We start from the raw sequence: 20,752 nt of genomic DNA on the forward strand, positions 1-20,752 counted from the left end.
CATATAACGGCCTGATGGTGGATTGCTTGGTAGGGCTCAGTGGTGCTGATCTGGGTACACGTTTGCCTTCTTACAGTAATTAGTAAGCACTTTTATTCTTTCTGCGGTACTCTTTCCAGCCCTGCTAGCCGCTAATGGATTTTAACAAGAGAGTCCATGTGCTTACCTGCATTTGATCAATAGGAATCTCAAAGCTGAAAGACTCATTATAGTACGGATTCAAAGTGTTCTTCTTCACTGTCGTCTTCTTCTTCTTCAGCCTCTTTCCATTCTGCAGCAGGTTAATTTTCACGTAGGGATCTGAAGCAAAAAGAAGGCAAAAAATCATGATAAAGCGAATGACAGAATCCTCCCTGCACGTGCTTGTTTGGGTTGCAGTGCTGCCGTGCACCAACAGATGGGGCCAATGCTGAAGCCAAGGGGGAGCCAGGGCTGCTGCATGGCGAGCACTGCAGCGTCAGCACGTGAGCAGAGCAGCGACGACCTAATGGCCGCGCTCACAGGCGCCCTCCCGCTTCCGCCGCGGCCCCACTGCGAGCGTCCAAACGCGCTGCCGTCGGATCGCTCGCCGCGGAGACAGCGTCGAGCGCGGTGGTGGAGGAGAGGGAACGCGCGGCGCTCAGCTGCGTGCGTTTACCTGACAGTCCTCCCACGTCCATTTTCTTCAGGTTCTTGGCCTCCAGAATACAGATGGTGAGTTTGCCAGCGGTGGGGACGTAACGCAGGGAGATGCAAATGTCACCCAGCTTCTCCGGCTGTGAAGAGGAGGGGTGGGTGGAAAGTTAAAGGAGGACTGAGGCGGGAGGGAGGGGAGGGTGGGTGAGATATCACCGCACAAATACACAAACTGTCCCTTCGGAATCCCAATTTAGAGACACAATGTCAATATAAATAAAAACTGCTGCGGTGGTCTTATCAGCAAAAATTAGCGGTATTCTTAAGTACATCTCGTGGGTCTTTTCAGAGTTAATAAATATATCAGTGACCCCAAGCAAACAGAGGGATTATTTCATGTTACGGTGGCTCTGGGGGGAGGGGGGGTCAATTTATTAAAACCTGTTTTTCATATTCTGCTGCGGCACACTGGTGGAAACACATCACAGGCTGCAGATGGAGGAGTGCAGCTGATTAGGAGGACGAGTAGTGTGTCCTTCAGCCCTCTGACTCTCATTGGCGAACAGACCAAGTGGCCCCCTTGTGCCTTAGGTTATTTTTGTATCATGTCATCAGCTAACTAGGATGGTCATGCTGCTCTGTATATTTATATAAAATAGTGTTTTTTTGCTGAGAGTCAGAATTGTTTCAATATGTATTTTACTAATATGTTATTTGCAAAGAGAACCAGGAGACTTCTATTGGCTGCTATTAGATATTAGAGTCACTATTTACACATCCAGCAGTTGCAGGGCAACATTATCGTTCATTTGGAGTCTTGTTGACGGCCATCTGGTGAATGGAAGTCATATTCACCCTCTTGTGATCTTCTTCAACTCCCGAGGAAAATCTGGCTCCCAATTAGCTGTTAAATAATTGATTACGTTCGCCAGCTAGTTGCTGTCTGTCTGTCGTCTGGTGCTGAGCAGGAAGTGTACAGCCGTTTGTTTTAAGAGCTCGTTTGTCTGACAACAGCTGCCTGCTGCGGCTGAAATTTTAAAAAGCGGCGATGGGAACTGCGGACCCAACAGCCAAATAACCAACAGGAACTGATTATAAAGCTCTGTGAAGTAGCGGGGTGCAGCAGTTCTGGATTCATCACTGGGAGGTTAGGAGTGAAACTCTTAATGATCAGTCAGTCCGTGCTGGTGTTGGCCTAAACAATCTAAAAAGCACATGCAACTCTCCAACACCAGTGGAAGAAAATGGACTCAAACACGACTCTCACCTCTTCTTGATCCGCGCTGTCCAGGTCCTTCCACTCCTCAATTGGCTTTGCCAGGTCCAGGGTGTTCATGGGTATTTTAATCTCTCCGATGACATCGTGTTTAGAGAAGCGATCAAAGTCATAGACTGACATCACCAGAGTCTTTCCTCCCATCTCTTGGAATGGAATCTGGAGGACAGAGAGTAAATCCCATCAGTTACCTGGAATGGTTCCTTCTCCTCGCAGCGTGGGATCAGAACCCGACTGCATTATGGGGTCGTGACTTTGGCTTTGCTGAATAACATGCCGCTCCAGCAGAAGTAGCGCGGCTCGTTGGAATGGTTTTCTACGGGGCTGTGCCAGCAGGCGAGCTGCACCAGAGGTGGCCCTCTCCTTTAATTCGATTCCCCACCACGTTCTCCTTGTCGGACTCCTTGAATGCGTCTGATGGTCAGAGGTACTTAAGAAAAAGAACTCCGAATCAAAGCCCCTTCAAGAGACAGAAGGACGATCCACCTTCCAGGACCCGAAGGACACATCAAACCGCTCGACGTGCATGTTGTTTTAATAAGTAATAAGAAAAGGGGGTGGGGGGGGCGAGGAGCTTCAGCTTACCTTGAAGGTAAAGGTCTCGTTGAAGGTGGGATTGAGCGTTTTCTTGTGAACCTTTGTGTCGTACTTCTTCTTCTTGTCGGGGAGGACGAAGACCTTGACGTAGGGGTCAGAGGTGCCGCCGCTGTCCATGGAGAGCAGGTCAGCTGCTTGCAGGATTCCCACAGTCAGCTGGGGGAGGGAGGAAGCGCGTGACGATGAAGAAGAGTGAGCACTCCTTTCACGCGCCATCAACGATGTTCTCTATCGGGCTCCAATTGACTGATCATCAACCGCGGAAATAAACCAAGTTCTTGCCTTGTTCTCCTGGAAGTCGTAATCGATGGAGTACTGCAGCTTCCCGAGCTTCTCTTTCTCCTTCACCTCCTCCTCTTTCTCGTCTCCAGTGAGCCCGGGTTCCACGTCGTCCTCCTCGTCGTCTTCATCCTGTTGTTTCTGCACACAGACAGAGGGGGGGGGGGGGGGGGGGTGGTGTGTGGGGAGGGGGGGCAGAAGGAGGAGAGTGAGAGGGCGTTTTTCTGAGGCGGCGGCGGTGCCGAACACTAAACCATCAGCCACAGCACCCGCCTGCCACTTGCCCCCCGCTGCCCCCGCTCGCACTAGTGCAATCGGTTCATCGATGACCACAGTTGCAACCTGACTTGATTTCACTATTTTCTTGGGTGACACCATTTGCTGTTGTTTTTTGTTTTTTTTGGGGGGGGAGCATTAGATGCATGTTAAAATCTGGAAAAAATGTTCGATGTAGGGAATCTCTCTTTGACCAAAAAATGTAGTATGTGATTTGAAGAGAACTGTGTCATTGTGTGATTGGAGAGGGATAGAGAGAAAGAATATTATAGAATATATAATAAAATTAAACTATTTATATGGGGTTGGACAGAAAAACAGGAACACCTTACATTATACTACAACCTAACAACAGCCATGCAAAAACCTCTGGAAGTTCTCCCTTTCCACTCATTAAAACTGTGAATTTGCAAACCTTTTAAAAATCGATCGATACGGCCGTGTAGCTGCCTGCGCCTGTGACATTTCTGGGTGTGGAGCGCCACAAAGGGACGGGACTTTGAAGGGACTGCATTGCGGTTACACAGGTAGCTGAACAGGCAGCTGCACAAATCTCATATGCGACTCATCTGAAATGAGTCACATGAACTTAAAAAAAGGTCCACAAAATTGTGCCCACATGTCCCACACACAGGGGACGCCGCATCAGCAAAGATGAGCCAAATTCAAAAGTAAACAGACTGGAGGACGTCGCGTGATATTTCCCCAAAACACCACACAGTTCGCAGTCTTTTCAGCCCCAAAGTGGACGCCTCAAACTGGTATTTACTGCACAGCTCTTGCTCTCCATTGCACTAGACTGCAAGGCGTTCTCGTTATGTCGTCCAGCCCCGTGCGCCGCATTTTAAACAGAAGCTGTCACGGGAAGCAGAGCGTCCTCCCTGAGGGGAACTGAAGGACGAGCGCTATGAGGAATAGATCTGTGATCCTATCAAACTCCTGACGCGGTGATTCCTAACACTTTTCACAAAAAGCCCTCAAACTCTAACTGATAATGGAAGCTGTTTGCCAAACAATAAAACTGTCGGCCGTTCATCCCGAAGTGTCTTAAATGTGTTTACACTGCTACTGCTGATTGAACTCGGGCCTCATTATTGGAGCTAACTGCATTGCTGGTAAATTTATCAATTTATTCCTAACACAGTCCACTTCTTTCCCCCTCGGCTGATATTGTATTATGAATAACTGTGATTCTTGATCATTTACTGGATTAAATATCTACAGTTTACTGACAGTTAACTGCACCCGATATAGCTGACGAAGAAGACAAATCAATGTTGCATTTACATCTCACACCCAGTGACTCTTCAGTCTTTCGTCTCTTAAGAGGCGGTGGTGACTAATCGAGTTAAATCAATATGCCGTGATATGGATTATGAAGTAAACTTTCATTTCCCATGGATAACATCTCAGCATGTCCTACTTTCCTATGGCTGTCTTCTTGAAAACACACTGATGTCTTCGTAAGACTGGAGGGTCCAGCCACTCACTGATGAGCTGGAAGAGGAACAGGGCACACACACAAATAATACGCACACCATCACACCCACTACACACCATATTTCACTGTGCACTCGCACACCCACCCACGCGCGCACGCACGCGCATTTGCTTACATGCGAGCTCGTCGTGCATGCTGAGAAAACGCCCTCTCACTCTCACTCCTCACACAATATCCGCATATGTGGCATTCTCTTTCGTTATTGTCGTAAATACTTTTCATTCAAGCATGCCAGGCCACACAATGCAGGTTCCACGTTTCTTTCCGATGGCAAACGTAGAATGAATGACCTCGTAATGTCCGATGACGGATAAAAGTAATTGTCGTGTGTTTTCTTTTGTTGTTTTCTTGCCCGAGCGGCTCCACACACGTGTTCTGAGTGAGGCGTATACATCCGTGGAGGGATCATGCCACATTGAGAACCTCCAGTGGGGGGGGGGGGTTAAGGAAAAGGGTACGGTTTATCTGAATGCCTGAAACCTAGTAATGTCAGCAGCATGGGTCATCCAGGAAAGTTACTCTCAAGTCAAGTTGTGGCCATTCAATGGCTCCTACTGCAAGGGGATATGCTGGGCTTTGTCAAGACGCACAAACTGCTTTATCCGCCCAGGAACTCGGAGCGCGTTTGCACGAGTAGGGCACAGCGTGCGAATTTCAGACGGACGCCAATGTGTCTCCGCTGGGAAATTGTTGGCAACGTGTCAGCTTTTGGTTGCGTTTGCACAGTAGAGGCCTGTCGTGGTGGAAACGTGCTCAGGGCTCTCGGTTTAGGTAAAGTTCTAGCTTTTTATTTGACAAATATCCAGCTTACCCCTTGCACATGCATGTTAGTGATCTCTAGTAAAAATGCTCAGTGCACTGGTCATTCAAAGGCTCAACCACAGCGTGAGCTTCATATCCATATCAAACCGTAGACACTTAAACACGGCTTTGCTCCGTTGTTGTTTTTTGCCAAAAAAAAAAAAAAAATTGCAATCTCTTATTCTTCAAGACATAAGCAGTTTGTGCGGCATATCAGTTCAGTGGATTTTGCGAAGCAGCTAAATTGCTCCCATAGATTCCTCAAGCACCCGCAGCACCTAAGCTTGCAAAAAAAACTAAGAAAGCCATAGCACTCATTGTCATCGTCATTGCAATCCGACCCCTCCAAGCCCGGCCCGGCCCGCCACCCCCACATCCACCTCCCCCCCATCCCCGCAAGCCCTGGCCTCCGCTTACTCAGAGCGGCCAGATAGGGGCGCCGCGTGCTATCAGACCTACCGTAGGCAGAGAAGTCCACCACAGTCAAGATACACGGAGCACACATAAGACACAAAGCAGGAAGGAGGAGAGCAGAGACAAAGGAAGAGATTGAACTCACAGCAGACACCAAAGATGTGTAATCACAGCAGAATGTAGTCAGCTACACTGGCGGGAGCGAGGAAAATGACAGATAGAGAAGCCTGCTCCTATCTCGCGCAGCAGGGACGTCGCGCTTTGAAATTGCACTTTGTCAAATATTCAGTCGTGTATGCGGACAGTTTTTTTAAAAATAATTATAGGCCCAAAAACAAAGGCATTGTACTAAGTACCAATTTTCATAATTGCTCATTAATGACTGGGAAAACAATGGTTTGGCCGAAAAGAGTCCTGTCATTTTCCACTCGAATGCCAAAGCACAAGTGAGAGAAGAAAGAGCAACGACAACGTTTAACGACAGAACACATTAGACAAACAACGAAAAAAGAAAGAAAGAGAAAAATGAAAAATAATAATGGTGGATAAAGAATGTAATCAACACCTGCAGAGAATACACGCACTTGGTTAGCAGGCCGTCAAAGACAAAGAGCGATATGCGATCTAATACACTAATACAACAGGAAACTTGTCACCAGAGTAAAATGTGCACCACGAGGACTACGGCTTGTTACATAATTAGCTGAGTCAAACTTCCACACACAGGTTCTCTCTCTCAGCCCCGCGGCTCTTGCGTAACGCGGGCGCGTTGGCCGCGGTCGGCCTGGCTTTGTGTACAGTGTAGGTGTAAATCCCGCCGGCCGTGATCCGAACATACCTCTCCCCCTTTCAGGTTCTTCATTCCCATTTCACCCTTCCCCTTCTTGCCCTTCTTGTTCTTCTTCTTCTTGCAACAGCATTTCTTGATGATGCAGAAGCAGCATGTTAGAATGAGTAAAGCAGCGACCACGGCAATGGCAATGATGGCCCAGGGCGGCACTGAGGAGAATATACAGACCGATGGACAGATGGCACATCCACACCCAGAGAGAGAAGAGAGAAGCAAATACATTGACATTTGAACAACCAATCATTTAGCCTATACTCCATGTCATGTCCTGGGCCAAACATATTTAGTACGAGGTGCTAGATTAACAATTAAATTGTGTGAAAATTAGATTTCTCTGCCATTAGGAAGGGCAGCTAGTGATCAATACTGAATAAAGACATTACGAGGCTGCCGATGCCTGCAGCTAAAGACAAAATGTAATTCCAAAATCAATGCTTAGAGTCACATCAATACCAGTTGTTTGATCGGAGCGGGTTTGGGTTTTGTCTGCCACTCACGTGGGATCTTGTCGATTTCATTCAGGAACTTGTTTTTGATCTCGTCGAAGCCGTCGTTCTTCTCGACGGGTTCGGTGGAGTTGTCGGTGGAGACCAGAGCGACGGGGGCAGGGGTCACAGTCAAGGCACTGGCCCCCGTTGGGTTAGCGACTACCATGGGCGTTGTCTGATGCTTGAACAAGTTCCACTTCGTCATTTAGGCTGCACACACAGTCCCTGAGAAAAAACAGAAGAGAAATCGTCATCAAGAGAGGCCAAAGTATAAAAAACGTTTGGAAAAGAAAAGAAGAAAAAAAATCTCACACAGGAATCAACTCCGCTTGGTAAAAAGAAATGACAGCTGTCAAGGTTAATCCAACTTAAACACCCTAATGGGGGTATTGCGGTTCAGTGGGTTACACTGTAATACAGCTGTTTTAAGACTGGCTTCTAAATTAAACACCAAGCAGAACCACTTCACACTCAGTCTTCTGAAAATTCCCTAAATAATGAAAAAGGACCCAAAGGGGGTTGAACACTGACTCCCGAAAACTTCCTGGTACAGTAAGTGTGTGTGCACGGGGAATAAATGTTCACTCAGGTGACAGAAAAAGTAATGAAATGTGACTCGGGAACATTGGAATAACACACAGATGTTTATCAATTAGATCCGCTGACGGTATCGAGTTTATCTTCCAAAAGGTCCACGGCCGAGAGACTAATGCTTTCTTCTACGTGCACCTGCCACAAAGACAAACACAGACAAATATTGTAATGTACCGGTTTGTCTAGGCTGGATGTGCCTCCTGTTCCATGCAGACAAATGCTAATGAAATGGTGGATTTTGTTCCTTGCTTTTGTTCATATTTATAGTAAGTCAATCTCTTTGTATTCAGGGGGTCGAATTGTGAGATTATTTTATCATAACTATGTCTTGAGCCAGACCTGAGCACAAATTACAAATAACTAATACTTATATGTAATTTAATAAATGAAGTTTGTGATGACAAATTAAGCTGTCATCACAAAAGATATTTAAGATATAAATAAGTGTGAGTTTGCCAGAGTCTCGAACTCATGATGATTGATTTATCATCAGTCAGGTGCAAAAAGCTGCTTTTAAGCAAAATGTAATTCAAACCATTTACATTTGGAATATTTTCCTGGCACAAACACCCCACGGTTATCATTCAGTCTTTGATTGTTGAGTAATTACAGTCAGACAACGACTGTGTGTTGTTGAATGCATCCAGATCAGATCGTTTCTTTGCCAAAGGCCTCCTGTTCTGCTAACTTACATGTGCTGTATATCCTTCTAGAAAAAACAGAGAACAAAGGACGCCTAAAACAACAACGTCTCAGGGAGCTTCTGATAGGCGCACACAATCTTCCCTCGCAGAAACTATAAGACAACATGCACGAAGCAATTACAAAGACAAATTGCACCTTCATACACCAGCAAATAAAGACATTCATTTTATGTTCCAAACTCATGATGCTCCCACAACAATGTCCTTTTTCTGCAGCAGTCGCACAACAATAATTCCAAAAGTCCAAAATCTCAGTGAGATTTAATGTAATGATACATAAAGTAGTACATTAGTAAACGACATCCATAACGACATAAATATCCAACTCATGATACATAACAACACAGAGAGTGTCAACAAATGCCAAAATATTTTGGGAACATTTGACAAAGCTTGTTTTTTTAATTAAATTTACAAAACCCTTTTGGCCTTGCAGCATTGAATCCATTTCCTGCCTGGAACAACAATTTATTCCATGCAATGATGGAGTGCAGCAGTCTGCCCCTCAGTCAGCCCATTTGAAGTGTTGCTAACACACTGCGCCGCTGCGAAGGGCCGCGGACGATGATGTGAGCTCACTTGCCGACACTATTTATGAGGAACAACTCTCAATTTATCGCACCTTTCTTTTGTCTGGAGCGGTCGGCGCCATGCACTCTGGCCAACGGCGCCTGACGAGGGAAAGGCCGTTTAAACCGGCGGGAACGAGACGGAATGAACGACCACAAGCGGCTCTCCGGTGGCGTTCCCACGGGCCAAACAAATGCTCATCCGGAGCTCTTATCGCTTCCGGGAATCACAGCGTGACAAGAGCGGCAGAACGCGACCCGCCGCCGGAGCCGTGAGTGATCGGGGCGAGGCCTCCGCCCGCGCAGGCAGATAAAAGATGACGAGCTTAACAAGAGCTGCTGCTGATTTTATTAAAGTCATGTTGAGACGGGCAAAAATGAGAAGAATTTCCCATTTCTCAAGAGCCAATTTCCCAAGTTGGTGCCAGAGATTCTGCTTCCATTTATTGCCACGTATAAATTATTTAAATTGGGTCTGACAGCGGCACGGATGAGCTTATATTATTCAGGGACCAGTAGCAGCTTATACATCTTTAAATACGTGTCTCTAAAATAGCTCGCGCTGCTATTATGTGGGCAGATGTTACAAACAGCCAGCGTCTTGTAATAATATAGCGAGGTGGGAACCGAGCGTAAACATAAAACATAAAAATGATTTGGACTAAAAAATCAGTGAAAAAAAGACGAGTGCAGTGCAGTGGCCTCCCTGTCATCTCTTCTAAACATCACGGTGCACCTCATGACGTGTCAAAAGCTCCACTTACGCGTTGTGTGAATCTTACCCTGCTAGTCGCTGCCGTCAGGCCGAGCCAGACCTATTCAATTAACCTTCACGGGTATCTGCAAAAGCCTTTTGTCTCCTGAGGACGGACAGAGAGGACGCGAACATTAACTGTTGTTTTATGACAGCAATTAGCGCCGCTTCACAGCCGGCGGTTCGTGGTCACGGCGGAGAAATCCACCTCATAAAAGGGAAATATTTGAGCTTCTTTGGAATTCATTTTGGAGGGAGGAATTGCCTGCTGACCGAGGTGGCTAAATCTGACAGAGTGTCTAGTTCATCAAATTTAGCCTGAATAGCAAGTAGGTCAAAAGCTCCACCCGGAAATATCCAACCGAACAGATGCAAAATCCAACCCGTTTTGATCATCTCCCATTTCACAGACTCGAGACTAAAGGACCAAATTAACAGCTGCTGTCATTTTCTTTCCCAACGCCCCCGTTGTGTAGCAACTTAAGTAGCGAATGCATTTGCGTCCGTCTGTGCGCCATTGGGAGTGTTGAGGTGTGGTCAGGCACATAGTTGGTGCTTTGCTATTGTTTTTTAACAAGAACCTGGCCTGAAGTCAATTGCTCAGTATCGTGATGCTGATCCCTCAATGATAGAAAACATGACATAACTGTATATCCATCCTATGAGAGGCACGAATGTCTGTACCGCATATATATATAAAACAGATACGACGGTCTCAACGTCTTGTGTTATCTGATAACACAGGAGGAGGCTCAGTGGTTCAATCCCCGAGCCGACAGATTAAAAATTGGGCAAGAAATAATGGAGCCCCGCTCGCTCCCTCTCGTTACCACCGCTAAGATGCTCCTGAGCAAGGCTCTTAACCTCCATCTGCTCCGCTGGAGCTGCGCGGTGACCGGCGCAGACTGCGTGAGAGTGGAACGGGCCGATCCTGGAACGAGAGAAATCCTGCTGCAGAAATGTTCCCTGTAGTTAACTACAACTCCATTGCTTCTTATTCTGTAAGCGTTTTTTGGAGTCATCAGAATTACAGAGCAGCTATCGGTGTGATCGGGTCCTTATGAGAACGCACACTGCTGCGGGCCGGATGGGGATCAAGCATTTTCATCCTAAATGGTAGAACGAGACACCAGGACCGCAGAGAGCCTCCACACCTCCTAAGACTCTACCTCGACTAAAAGACCAACAAATTGTAGCACTTAAATTGTACTTGTAACGCCACTTATCTATAGCAAATTGTAAATTGGCTTATTTGAGGAAATTGCACTTTCCTGTTTCTTGCTCTTCTGAGTTTGTATCCCTATGGATGAAATGCACTTATTGTAAGTTGCTTTGGATAAAAGCGTCAGCTAAATGACATGTAATGTAATGTAAAATGAACTGTGAACATAAAGGTTTAGCTGACACACAGGAAGGTTATTTGTTGAAGATCACTGATACAGTCTATCAGGAGAAATGGAATTGTGCTTCTTTGCTTTTGAAACACATCCGTCCGCTTATTTTGCTTTTGTTGGTAGAAATAATCATAACTTAAGCTTATTCTGTTCCAGTGGAATCCATTTTAAAAACCGCATACAGAAATAGTCTACCCATCACAAGGTGTTTCTCTGATTATTTCACCTCTTGTATATCGTAACATGTTCTTTGACATGATCCATCTTGTCTTCCCTCATATCTAAAAGCTTTTTTTCATGGATTTTATTCACGACTGTGGAGAGATGACACAAGGAACTCGAGCCGGATGCTTTTTTGGTCGACGTATCAATTCCCAACACCTATATACGGATATTTAATGCCCTGATGTTTTATGCAAATTAATAAGAGGGACAAATAAGATAATCGGGAGATATATTAATCATATATGCACACTAATGGATTACCACATCACGTGTTGCCTTCATCATCATTAGAGAAAAATATGAGTCACTTAAAACCCCTCAAATATGCCTGCAGGCTGAGTGCTCTTACTTAATTACCACCCACCTGTCAAACTCTAATTATAATGACTACATCTCTTCCCACATACAAACACAAGACGAAGAAACGCTGCCCTCCCTATCTGATGCCATCATGCGTGATGACCCACTGACCACACCGCGGTGACAGGAAGCCCACCACCTGCAGACAAAACTCCACGTTACTGAGGGCTTATTAGCACCGGATGCAAGCCAAAACAACCCAAGGAGAGCCCAAGTCATCCAGCTGTTTCATTACACGACAACAAGGAACCTGAACGGCAATTAATTAGCGATATGTAGCCAGACGGTAAAGTCTTTTGTCCCCCCCACCACCCCCCGGCCCTTTAACTTGCCTTCGTGCTAGTTCCCACAGCTGTCTGCCAGTGGCCAATCTACGTACGCGTTGCTCTGCGGGTTTCATTACGGACGCGGCATGTGCGACATCGAGAACGTCTCTGCACGCACTCTCAAAATGGCTTCTGCAGAAGCAGAGGAAAGTGGTGGCGGGGTCATGTGCCCGCAGCTCGGGGCAACAGTCAGGAGCAGTGGGGCGACAAATTAAGTATTGAATATTTGCCGCAGCAAAAAGGTTGTTCGCGTTGGAAGGGAAAGAACGGGCGGCTCCTCGGCGGCCTGCAGAAGACCAGGGTCCTCAAAAGATGTAAAGTAATCTGAATAATGTGACCCCGATGAAATCATTCATCCCCCACTGAGGGCCCTGCCATCTGTGACATTACGGGTTATGCGTGGGTGGGCGGAGTGTTTGGCCTCCAGCTGTAGAAGCTCTGCACCATTAATGTGGTTTGCTACAGTAAACTGGAAGGGATTATTCTTAAGATATACAAGCAGTCAGTGAGTTTTTCAAATACTAGAGAATCTTAATTTGGTAATTTGAGGTTTCGGCGAATGCTACTTTTCATGCAAAGTGTGTCTTTCATAGTGGCAGATATATTTTTTTTCCAGTGAAGCTGCATGCATGTGTGTGTGTGTGTGTGTGTGTGTGTGTGTGTGTGTGTGTGTGTGTGTGTGCTCTAGCTTTGTATTTGCTGTGCCCAGGGACTCTTTCATCTCAATCCCATCCAGCTATTTTTAGCGGCGCAAGATATGGTGGATATCATACAAAAGGTAATTATGAGTCACGCACATCTTGAATTTACGATAAACACACTGGAAGAAATGGGAGGAAAATATCGGCCGGACTTCCGCTGAGTCACAGCCGACCCGTCTGATCCGCCTTGACTCGATTTTCAGCCGAAAACGTGTGCGGGAACATTTAGAGAACAGGGGGCACGGTATTTTATTAGACCCATCAGACAGAGCATTACTGCGGGCCGGAAAGCCGAGCTGAGATGGTGGAGTTGTTTCAATTAGAGTTAATGTGCAGCTTTGTTCCTGAACTCCTGCTACTCTATGTAATTCACCCCCGCTGAAATGGACTTGGGGCCTCCACAGTCATAATGGTCTCATTTTGGCAGAGTTTTAATAGGATTACAGGGGGGGATACTGATGGCTGCATTGCTTGTTATTTACCATTGAGGGATGAGAAACTGTGTGGAGCTCGACCTGAGACGAACCTTAAGAGTAGTCAGCTGTAAAAGCAGAACAATTTATTATAATAGAATCGCAGCTATTTCCATTTCTGTCAATTTATTGAACTCATTACTGATAACAGCTTTTGTAAAAAGCTTTCTTTACCGAAGCATGAATCTGAATATTGAGCTTAGAGGTGCTGGTGGCTCCACAGGATCAGTACAATGACATTGAGGTCTTTACAGCTGCTGATAGTTGCATCTTTCCATGTTCCTGGGTCACATATTGCCGCATCGAGCCACGCTGCATAAATATATCTCCGCTACGCACATAATGTCAGTGTACAGTCCCCAACAGTCAGTAAAACTGCGAGTGCGTGGCAGAGACAGCTTCCTGCAAAGTAGCCTGCAAAGCCCTCCATGCTTTGTCAGTTCATGGTGGAGAGCCAAGAGGATGACGGAAGCTCTGACAAATCCAGCAACGCAGCACGCCATTCACAACTTGCGCCAGAGCCAAGATTCCCAAACTCCTGACCAAGAGCCCTCAAGTCTGCTGCCACAAAACATCGGTGGGGAGGTGCCAAGCATCTGTCCGGATGCTGTAGCGTGACAATAATTAAGCCATTCAATTCAGTTAACAAGTTGCTAGCTTTAATTATAAGCAAAACTTGCCTCTCGTTGGAGGGAGGGAAATATAATCCGGTACTGTAAGTAGCCTATATTTCTGGCATTTTCAGCTTTAATAAACATTATCTTTTCCAGGCTTATTTCACTGGTACCAAACTTGCTTACTGATTTTCGGGACGCAAGCATGCGCGAAACAAGCGCAGGACGAGACGGTGACCATCCGTCAGAGAAGTCAACGTGGCGAGAACACCTTTACGGCGACGCAAAATGCAAATGCAAATCAGGAAATCAGGAAATCCTTCCGCCGCCACAACCGAGAGAAAAATTGGGCTTGTGTATCGTCCCGCTGAAGAGAATTAAGAGAAAAGCCTCTCCCATTGAGTGCCGACCCAAAGGGCGGTCCAGAGAGGCTCATTTACAAACCCGCTTGTGTAGATAAAACAATGCTCATTCTCACCTGCAGCTGAACGTGACTCAGCTATTATCAGGGGGGATCCTTGAAAAGGACGCGGGCGGCGCAGGGGTTTGAATGCTGAGTGAGAACCTGCGGGAATAAATTTCAGGCAGTTGCCATACATTCTCCCTCAGCCACCTTCAGCACAACCCCCTTTCCCGTTCCCCTGATGGGTCGATTAATCACTCTGTCACACAGATAGTGACCCAATCTGCATTTAGAGCTGTGTGGAGAAACTGTGAAAGAGGAGAGGACCTCTGCAGAACTGCAGATAGGACGCATCTACACTGACCTTATTGTTTCAAAATGGAAAATATAAAGTTCAAGGAGCAGTTTGACGTTGGGTTTTGTTTTCTACTGGAGAAAGATACACAGCATATATCACTTTCATGTCCATTTATTAAATATTTAGCCACAACCAGCAACCAGCTAGCTTAGCTTAGCATAAATACTGAAAAATAAGGGAAATAAAAAAATGTGCCCCTCAACAACTCTCATGTAGAATCTTACTCGTTTGTAGAAATAATAATTCACCATGTTATGTACCGGGCTATTTCTATAGGCTTAGAGCAGTTGCCAGGCAACCGGCAGACTCCAGGAAGTTGCTGGTCCCTGCCAGGAGATAGTTTGGCATATGACCTGTGTAAAAATGCAGGTTCGTCATATTTAAACATGTTTTTTTGTGCTGGTTGAAGAAACAACAACTCATTAATGATGTATCTCTTACTATTGGATAGAGCCAAGCTAATCAATTCGCTAAACTGTCTTTTTGCTAAGCTAAGCTAACCAGCTGCTTGTGGCACAGACATGAGGCTGGTATCTATCCAAAACGCCAAATTATAACATAGAGCTAAGTGCAGGATACACATGCTAACTTACACTACAAGGGGTTGCATCAACACAGTTACACACAACATCCCCAGTATGATGAAACACATTGAAAATGCTTTCACTCATCTCTTCGGGGGCGTGCGCGTGTTACTCTGCTCCGCATTTCACTCTCTGACCATCACAAATTCCCCCTCACTCCCCCGAGGAACATGGATGTTGGGTAAACAAATGAGGCCAGACTTCTCACAACAACAAAAAAACGGCATGTTTTTCTCACTCAGAAGATAAAAGACTGGTGAAAATGCCCCCGTCAGCTAAGCTGTGACTTCTGACCGTTTAACACCGAAGCTGTCTGCCATTGTGTGCCAGCAACACACCATGAAAGGGTCCTGCGCCACTGCCAGGGGGGGGTCAACGCTCACCTGCAGCGCAACGCTGACCTCGGGTAACGATGCAATACCAATGACCGTTGTGCCAACGAGAGAAAATCACAGACTCATTCCGCGTGTCCAAAACGGGTGGCTTCGTCATCTTGAACATGCTTCTGCTTATGCAATACTTGGAATACTAGCTGATGAAGAAATATATCAACGCCATGGAACGGCAGGAAGTGAAATACGACAAAGGTGATGCGGACGCATGAGGGCATATCCGTTCAAGCAAGACACTCCAGGAGGCCGCACGGTTAGAATAAGCCTCTTTTTTTCTCTTCGTCTTTGAGCTGTTCTCAGCAATCGGGCACCAGCTGCCTTCTTGAAGGGGGGCCAAAGGGAGGAAAAAAAAAGAAAAAGAAATACGATTGGTGAACTTCAAAGCATCCTCTCATTTTTCTGGTTGTGTAGACGAGAGTCTGAGTCTGTTTCTCAGTGTGAGAGCCAATGGGAGCGGCAGCCTGAGGTACGGACTTAATGAGCCTGCCTGAATGTTTTAGTGCCTGACGGAAAAAACAAAGATTCAGATCATGCTCGGCATGAAATTGTCTTCTGCACTCCGGATATTGGATGAGTAAACATGTGTGCAGGTATATATCTACATATGATACGATCCTACACATCCACAAGGTGTTTGCTTATCGCTTCCCTGAAACATGAGTGATCCCGGACAAACCTGGTTTATATTACAAGGTGTTACTTCATATTGCAAAGCAGGCAACACTTAATTCCCTTTGTGCATAATGTGAAAGTTGTGTTAGATTTTGATTTGTTTAAAAACTGCAGAGCTTCACCCGGGGGCTAAACGACCTCTGCCTCGCGACAACACATCAGAAATAACTGTAACATCCATTCAGTAAGTTTTTTTAATCAATCGCATTTGCAATTTAATGAAAACCCTGCTTTGATAATGACGAGCCCGACCCCCCCCCCCCCCCCCCCCCCCCCCTCCGGAGTCAGCATTATAGGTAGGAAGAGGCATAGTAGCCCGAGAAAGGTTTTGTCCTTGGTACTGTCACCTCGGTGCTGCCTGTGCTAAATGTCCCATGAGAGACAGCAGGAAAAAAAAAAGAGCATCCTGCAGCACTTTTTGTTCAATCCCCACCCTCTCCTCTCCATACTCCTCAGCACAACTGTCAGCCTCTTTCCATGTCCGGCTCCTCGCTCTCAAAGAGCACGGTGGCTCGGGTCCGTTTTGTTACACGCGCATATAATGCGGTTAACCCGAGGTTTTTTTTTTTGGCTCCGGTTGTTTGTTGTCTGTGCGTTCGGGGAGATTAAAGAGCGACGCCGGTGCGGCTACACGGGTACGCAGAGCATCTGTCAGCAGGGCAGCCTCCTGGACACTCTCCAGGAAAGAGGAAGTACGTCCGCTGGGCAAAAGCTAAATGAGGCATGATCAATGAGAATAATCGCGATCCAGTACTACACTACATCCCTCCCTCCTTTCAAAAAAAAAAAAAAAAAGACAGTGCCTTTTGTGGAACGAAAATGGGTTGCACACAAAATGGTAGCAGCCAAGGCTTTCACCGGGGCAGATGGGGACTGAGGTGATTTTCAGTGTTCCCATCACAAGACTTATGATTAGCTTTCAATAAAGTTTGGACCACATGCAGCAGGAAGTAACGCGTACACAGCACCTGCACTGTGCTGAAACCAACAAGAAGCCAAATCACACACAGCCTGGAAGAATTACAGCACAACACCCGAGCGTTAAATGCCTTTAAATCCAGATTCCTCCTCCTCCGTGGAGGAGGAGGAGGAGGAGGCGTCCGAGCAACGCCGAGGAGAGAGCGGAAACACGCCCTTACCAGCCCTACCGTAATCCCGAAATCCTGTTCTCCACAAGAGGCTGACCCATTCACCAAAGAGGCACTTAGGGTTAATGTAACAATTCCTTAATAACGTCCCTCAACCGCTCCCCCATCAGCACCAGGAAACTGCAGTCCTCCTCGCACTGTTTCCACTGCAGCACTACTTGTTCTCCCACACACACACACACACACACACACACACACTTACACGTACACACACACACGCTCACTCATTCTCTTGGTGACTACCCCCACCTCTGCTTCTGCCGATCCCCTCCTCCTCTCCCTCGCTCCACTCTTTCTATCTCTGTCACTGGAAGGATCCCCCTCCCATCCCCTTCTCCCCCCCCTCCCCCTTTCCTCTCTCCATCTTCCATCTCTCCCTCCACTCTCCGGCTCTCACTACTCAGCCGGGCTGATTTGCGATGCTGCTCACAAGGTGCTGCATGCAGTGCCCCGGTCCGACGCGCGAGGGGCAATCCGCAACCCGTCCCTGTGCTCCGCCGTCCGACCGGGCGCCCACACCCTCGCTCGCGCAGCACGGCGTGCAGCTGAGCGGCCGCTGCACGAAGAAAAAAGAACGGATGTAAATAAGTAAACAAGGAAAAAGAATGACACACTGTGGATGAGACCTCGGCTAAATAACGAGACCAAGACGGGAAGAAGGAGCCCGTCATTTGCCATGCAGCTGCAGTCTGCCGTCGTTCCATTTCCATCCATCTATATGAATGATGGCTTTGCACTTGCTCCCCTCCCATCAAGGAGGATTTTAATCCTACGGAGCATCTTTGCCATGTAAAAAAAACAAACATTTGCTGACCTCACACTGCTTTGTGTAAGAAGCTCAGTGAAGACAGTTGTGGGCGACCCCCCGAGGACAACCGCAGGAAAAAGGCATCAAAAAATGAATACATCATTGAACAAATAGTGCAAAGTGCCACCCAGACGCCTTAGCTCACACTGCTGCCTTCCTTTGACAATGAGCATGTGACTAAATCTGCTAGTTTAAAGACAAGATGTGACGCACTCTTTCTCTTAGCACCAACGCTCAACCAGACAGTTTGGAGCCCTTCGGGTATCACAGCGCGTCACCGAGAATTATCATCGTCCCCTAAGTGAATCACCCTCCTTACCGGCCGGCAATAAGCACTTGAACAAAAAATCAATAAAGTCTCAATCGGAGAGAAAATGGAAGGTGGAGTGGGATGGCTTTTTGTAATTTCAAAACATACAACGGGAGGGAGAACGAGAGAAATGTAATTTGTTTCCTGTCTATGGAAAATACTGTTCCTCAGTTTTTGGTCCAGACAGCGATGCACGGTAGCTGGTTTTTGAATAATAGGAAGTGGTCTGGTAATTATAAGGGCGGTGGAGCTGTCCTGGTTAAACACATCAAGGAAAACGACACGAGCGCTGGCTTTTACAGCTCGAAATCTTCGTCTCTGAATTCTGGTTGCTGGCCAATTTTCCAGATTTTTGTTGTTGTAAACGAATCACAGAAAAACATCAATAGAGACAATGTGTCGGTCGTCTCTCAATGCTTTCTGCCCCCCCCCCCACTGTCTGTGGCATGAAGCTCATTTGTTGTTTTGCAGCCGTGCCTGCGTCTACATCTATCTATATTTGATGTGTTTTAAATCATTTCTGGACTTCAAAGCTAGATCCGGCTTTGGCTACACACACAAAACCCGTTACCAGGATGAGTTCACCCTTTGTTTTTGGTCTTTTTATGGAGCGCTGGCAGCTCCAGCTCTTCTGGATGCTCTCCACCTCCATATTGTTTTGTGAAGGGTGAAAGTAAAATGGCAGCCTTGCGATGCGATTTGGACCAAACAAAGCCCGATAGTTTATATCCCCTCCTCATCAACAACATGGCAAAACATTTAGGCCGTGCTGCAGAATCTATAGATTCAAGCCCAGAAGCCCGTTCGAGCCTGCATCGCTTGCTTTGTGCGCTCTTTGTTACACAACGTGAGCGATACCGCTGCAGCCCGGTGGCCCTGAACCCAGCCGGGGTCTGATTCACCGTCTGAGTGGGAACAGGATATTGATCCAACTAGGACTCATTGCACGCTGGGTAAACCCATGGCGAGCAACACTGGCAGCCGCCCCATGAAACACGGAGAACAGACGCATGGTGGTTTCCAGTGACAGATGACAAATACGAATGCTCGCGTCATCGTTTTAGACTGCTGACCGCTGCTGTTACACCACACACTAAATACACTAATGATCCAGCAATTTCATTGACTGAGTAGTAAGAGAGAAAGAAGAAAAAAAAAAAACTCCATCAGACCTTACTTTGAACTAAACAGGCCGAGTCTCCAGAGAGATTCAGTGCAACTCAGAATACATATTTAATAAGGCGCGCCTGCTGTGGAAGCCGACTGCATGGAGAGCAGCCATGTACAGCCAATCAGTCAATGGCTGTTCTACGAAATCACATGCAATGCCATATGTTTGAGCATTGAGCAACGAGTAGAGGCACGTGGCTGGGTTTTAACACGGTGACAGTACTTCAGAGACGCTGGATACGATCTACAGAACCTCCACAGGAAGAGAGCAAAATAGGAAAGATGACGAAGATTGTGATGCTTCTTTTCTATTTTGGGAATGTGAGAACAATAAAAAAAAAAAAAATCGACAAGATGTGTCTCGAGTTTCCATATACAGCACACATGCACAAAGAATCTCATCCAGCGCTATTTTTATCAAGTGAAGTCCTGAGGCGGCGGAGCATTGTTGCCGTTCTCCACCGATCTCCAAATCTTTTGTAGCGAATGGTGCCTTCATGTATGTGTGGTAAATGTACTCCGCCGCGGCTGCCAGGCAGTGGGGGATTAAGATCTGTGTGTTAGGATGTGGTGCTGCAGATGAGAGGAGGTGCAAAAATGAGATTCTCTGCGTTTCATTTGGTTGGCCCATTTAAAATATGGCAAGGCGAGATGGAAACCCCTCTTATGGAGCCCTGTTTCCATAATGTGCGTCTGTGCCGCGGTTCGGAAACTGCTCTGCGTTACTGAAGATTGAAGGTGAACTGCAGGTGACAACTAGTGAAATTGTACACATGAATACTCAGAATAACATCAAGTGCGTGACGTATTGAAGCAGCAACAAAGGCCATTTAATAAATAATTATTTGTGTTTCGTTGTGCTACAACTAAAAATTTAATTTTCAAAATTAAATGCCAGCCTTCACTGGTCTCAGCTTCTGAAACACTTTCTCCTGTCTTACATTTTGGCAAAGAGCATTTCTTTTGGAATGTTGTTGTGACAAAGAACAAAATAAATGGACTTTATTGTCGCTCGTACAATAAATTGCCACACGACTCTCTCGGGTAAATGGAGCCTTTCAGCCCATTGCTTTGGTTTTTACGCCCCGCAAAAAAA

At 46.5% G+C, this 20,752-nt stretch overlaps 1 protein-coding gene across 19 annotated transcripts in view; it reads right to left on the reverse strand.

Moving 5' to 3' along the window:
- The window catches only part of LOC120828943 (synaptotagmin-2), a 50,577-nt gene that overhangs the window by 6,557 nt on the left and 23,268 nt on the right, over window positions 1-20,752 (reverse strand). For 8 of the 19 annotated variants that reach the window (XM_078087201.1, XM_078087216.1, XM_078087211.1 and 5 more), the window contains 7 exons: window positions 7,107-7,322; window positions 6,598-6,758; window positions 2,771-2,908; window positions 2,477-2,644; window positions 1,883-2,050; window positions 638-755; window positions 167-300 (listed from right to left, as the gene is read on the reverse strand). In XM_078087201.1, the coding sequence (XP_077943327.1) occupies window positions 167-300; window positions 638-755; window positions 1,883-2,050; window positions 2,477-2,644; window positions 2,771-2,908; window positions 6,598-6,758; window positions 7,107-7,302 (1,083 nt within the window). In that variant the 5' untranslated portion in view covers window positions 7,303-7,322. Of the gene's footprint in view, window positions 1-166; window positions 301-637; window positions 756-1,882; window positions 2,051-2,476; window positions 2,645-2,770; window positions 2,909-6,597; window positions 6,759-7,106; window positions 7,323-17,359; window positions 17,666-20,752 lie in introns of those variants that run through there. The other 11 variants (XM_078087263.1, XM_078087237.1, XM_078087238.1 and 8 more) reach the window with 7 other exon arrangements.

Source organism: Gasterosteus aculeatus, chromosome 2, assembly GCF_964276395.1.
Source record: "Gasterosteus aculeatus chromosome 2, fGasAcu3.hap1.1, whole genome shotgun sequence".
NCBI lineage: Eukaryota > Metazoa > Chordata > Actinopteri > Perciformes > Gasterosteidae > Gasterosteus > Gasterosteus aculeatus.